Source organism: Diorhabda carinulata, unplaced genomic scaffold (genome assembly GCF_026250575.1).
Source record: "Diorhabda carinulata isolate Delta unplaced genomic scaffold, icDioCari1.1 Dcau_65, whole genome shotgun sequence".
Lineage (NCBI taxonomy): Eukaryota > Metazoa > Arthropoda > Insecta > Coleoptera > Chrysomelidae > Diorhabda > Diorhabda carinulata.
Window position 1 is genome coordinate 1 of NW_026614010.1, and position 4,476 is coordinate 4,476.

The window sequence follows — 4,476 nt, forward strand, 5'->3', positions numbered from 1 at the left end:
CAGTTTTGCGTCAGATAGTGTAATTGTGAGAGTTGGTGTAGTGGTAGTGTAAACAGTGTGTTCACTATGAATATCACTATTGGTTCCAGAAATTCCAACTTAGTCCTAGGCACTTTATTAGAAAGGTGTAAATGTAGTCTAATAAAGTAGTATCATTAACCGATATTCTTCTTAGCTTCTATAATTTTTTTCATTTATCTCAATTTTTAAAAGAGATAAGAACTGTGAGACGTAGAGTCTCACAAAATTATTGTCTTGATTGTTAAAATATAAAATTTTGACCTACTTATATTAATTAGAAATCTGATGACCCTCAAGAACATTTTATACTTTAAATTTCTCTCTATATTTTAGACCATTAAACGATAATAGAGCGTCACTACTAAGAAGTGCAACAGCTGTGAAAAAACCTCCGACAGAAAGAGACGCTTATATGCATTTGTGGAAAAATTATATCACTTTTGCCTTCAGGGTGGTGCCATTAATTTCTAACCCTATTATTAGATGTGCCAGTCCAGATCTCAGTTTAAGGTAAATTATTCAATAAAATCACTTGTACAATATACAGGGTATGCCACGCTACGTTGACATGTTTCAGTTAAAATATTTTCAATTGTTTACTGAACATAGATACCAATACTATGTTCACTACATTTTTGGAATCTATGCTAAATTCAAATTTAAACGAAACATTATACGTATAAAGGGTTTCAGTTATTTCAATTTGAAAAAAAAAATAATTTTTTGCAAACAGGAAATATTGTACAATGCCATTTAATTAAGATAACTGCTCCCGCTTTGGAGCCATTATCAGGAGAAGGGAGGGGATGGTGTTTATTCGTTCATTGGTAAGAAGTGATCCGATTCTGTGATCTTAATCTGCCTACCCACGCAATGAATCACCCCTTTTCCTGGTTGATTCCCAGGCCTCAGTCTGCCTACTTCTAGAGAATACTGTTGACACTAACACAATTGCTGCTAGTCTTCAGCTAACTGGCGTGCGTGAGAAGTATATTATTGGCGGGAGGAGATCGGCTTCTTGGGGGTTTTAAAGGAATGGTTATTGTTGGCCAGAGTTGTATTGGAGCGAAGTGGTATACTTTTTGCTAATGGAGAAGTATATTGTTAAACTTGAGAACCATTCTAAAAGTTTTTTTATGTACATACTATAATACTAATAACTATCATTGCAGTTCCTCCCCAGATAGTTTGAATGCTGAAAAAAATGATAGCAGTAAATTGCCGGCTACAAATATTTCACCTTCATCTTTATACAAACTTGTTGTGCCACATCTACGGTGTGAAGTTGCCGATATAAGAGATGCAGCTGTTTTTGCTTTAGGAAATATTAACGGAACGGCTCTCAGGTAAATAAAAAATGTCAATTTTCAATTCGAATATATTTATAATGCATTTTTATCAATTTCAGAGATTTATTTGAAGAGCTGACTGTCTACATTCGCGAATCTATTGATAAAAAACAAGAAAACGTACGTCGCAGACGAAGAAGAGACGCGCTAAGGCTGCAACTAATGAGATTGCTAGAATACATTGGCGATAACGGAACGTTTGGAATAAGTAGTTGTGTTTTGGATAGGGATTCACAATCTCTTACTCCAATTCTAGTAGAATTCGTAGATGGCGTTAGGTATTATCTGGAAAACGAACCTGATAAAAATTCGAATGCTGTAAGAGATTTAACGCTGCATTTTTGCTATTTTATTAGGAAGCTGGTTAAGAATTTTACATGTGAGTATCTACAATCCTAGAATGATAAATATCAACGCATTTTCCGCATCTTTATCCAAAATAATTATATGTCCAGACATTTAATAGGTTTTTGTTTTCTTGTGGATTTTGCAAATGTAAAATATACCATGAATGGATAACAAAACCAACATACCCCGCCAATTATCCACCTTATATTACTTTTTTACTTTTCAAAACTCATTTTCATCTTGTCATACTCATTTTAAGTCAGAGGAAGGTTCCAGTGCTTTACTTTTGGATGTTGCTTATTTAATGTTGCTGATTCTTTCAATTTCCCGTTGCATTTTATGACAAAATTCCATTGAACATCTACTGGTTTCAACTTGATTGTTTCTCATTGATCATTTTCCTTCAGTGAGATCAACAACTGATCAAATCTTTACTATTCGCTGCTTAAGAACACAATATTTTCGTACACGAGCTCTTCATAGGTTACAAACAAGCTTAAGGCAGTGCTGATCGATCTTACCTCTACAGCACCCTGCATCTTTTTCGCATTCCTCCGAAATTTATTCGCCTGGAGCGGATGACGTTAGCTGAGACTAAGAGCTAAGTGAAGATAGCGGGGGAGACCTAACGAGAATTCCAAATAGGACGAGGTCTCAGGCAAAGACAGGCCCTCTCGTGTTCCCTCTTCTAGAATGAGTATTCAGAAATATAAAACTTAATAGAGGAGGCACTCTTGTTAACAGAATAGTGCAGTACCTGCCATGTGATGACATTGATCTTCTCAGTAGAAGGAAGCATAAATTAAAGGAAAGTTTTGAGCAGCTTGAGCTGGAGGAGGAATTCTGTATAGCGGGGCTCACCATTAACGATTCCAAAACAAAATACATGGTTATGTCAAGAAACAGAAAAACTCTCTCAGGGGCTTTCGAAGTAGGCCGGTATAAGTTTGAAAATGTGCCGTCATTTAAATACCTGGGATCACTAGTAACCGAAAATAAGAACTCGATGGAGATAAGAGAATTTATGAAATAGAGCATACTTCAGTCTCCAACGACTACTGAAGTCACGTTTACTGAATTGGAGAACAGAAAAACGGATCTATCGCACAATTCTCCACCCTGTTATCATGTACGCTAGTGAGACCGCGAGGACTTGTACAAACACCGAACTCTACCGGCTCTACGAAAACCCCAGATAACTGGAGAAATGTGGTGGACGAGGCCAAGGCTCTTCGAGGGCCGTAATGCCAGTGGTAATAGTAGTATATTCGTTCATAAGGTATTTTTTTCTTTCAAAGTAACCTTTCATTTATTTTTTGTTTTCATCAGTTTGTTATATTGAACTGTATTTCTCTTATCCAGTTTTTAAAAGGTTTCACTATTTTCTTTTGTTTCTGGATGTTTTATTGCTCAAAGTTAACTTCATGGTGCCTTTTAATTGAGGTATTTTGCTTCTCTTTATCTTCTTACTTTCATCAAGTATACTTGATTTAAAACCTTATATTTTTCCCTTACTGTTAATATTATTGTTTTCTGTCCTCCTATTAATTTTGAGACTTGTATTTTCAGATTTCTCCTTTATTAGATTTTTATATACTTTTATCATTTACTTGTTGTTTCTCTATCCTCTTAATTTATTTCATTATTCTATAGTGTATGTATTGAATTTATATTACTAATCTTGACAAATTGATGATATATCTGCAATTAACTTTATTTCAGTGGACGCTTGTAGAAGTCTTCTGAAAAGAGATTTAAGATGTAGTTTATTCACTTTATTTGGAAATTGGGCTGGAAAATACGGTTTCCCTATTGGAAAGACTAACCTAGAAGGAGATGTAAATAATAAAAAACATCAAGAATTACAATTGATAGCATTACAAGCTATGAGTTCTTTACTTTGTTGTGGACCCTGTTTCGATTGCCTTACTGAAGAAAGTCCGTATTATTTATGGATTGATGGACTTCTTAATAGTCTAGATGAAAAAGTAAGAAATATTTTTTTTTCAAATTTCAATATTCGTGAAATCTTAATTTCAATATGTTCAATTATTTACCATATACTCAATTTTTTTTTCTTATGTTTCAGGTGTATAGCTTAGCACAAGAAACTGTTATCTTATTACTAGAATCCAATCCTGATGTATCTCCTTTATTGGATTGGGTGGTAGATAAATGTTATACAGGAACTTCTAAAGTAGCAGATAGCTGTTTCATAGCATTGGCAACTATATTCAGTGCAAGGTAAGTGTAGCATTTATTTAAATATATAAATATTTATTCAAACATGGGTAGTTTTTCTTAAATAATTTGTATAATTCTAGGGAATATCCATGTGATCATTATACAGCGATAATAAATGTTACTTTGATGAATACCGGGTGTCCCAGACAAGAAGTGCGAGATACTGCCTTGCAATTGCTCCAGTTATTAGACAAAAGATTTTTTGGTTGTATAGGGCCACTTGTCGAAAACGACTTAGGTGAGTTTATAGTTATTATTATCACTAAAAGATATGGTGTACAATTTTTTTTCATATTTTAATTGAAATATGGGGTATTTTTATTTTTAAATGAAACATTCATTTGTTAGAATTCATATTCATCAAATTATTGTTTTTCTTCTAATAAAAGTTAAGTTGTTTCAAAATTGAAATATCAATATATTTATTGTATTTGTTCTAATAAAAAAAGATTAGTTTCAAAAAATACAAATAATGTAAGCTGTGGATGAATCTGGTTACTCAAATATTTAGCAA

General features: G+C 33.4%; 1 protein-coding gene across 1 annotated transcript; it reads left to right on the forward strand.

Moving 5' to 3' along the window:
- Positions 1-354: 354 nt before the first annotated feature.
- On the forward strand, positions 355-4,273 carry LOC130903372 (protein furry-like; the record flags this gene model as incomplete). Its single annotated transcript, XM_057815428.1, has 6 exons — positions 355-531; positions 1,194-1,367; positions 1,430-1,749; positions 3,441-3,706; positions 3,808-3,962; positions 4,043-4,273. Coding segments are annotated over 6 exons (1,312 nt in total), but the record flags the coding sequence as incomplete, so codon positions are not given.
- Positions 4,274-4,476: the final 203 nt, after the last annotated feature.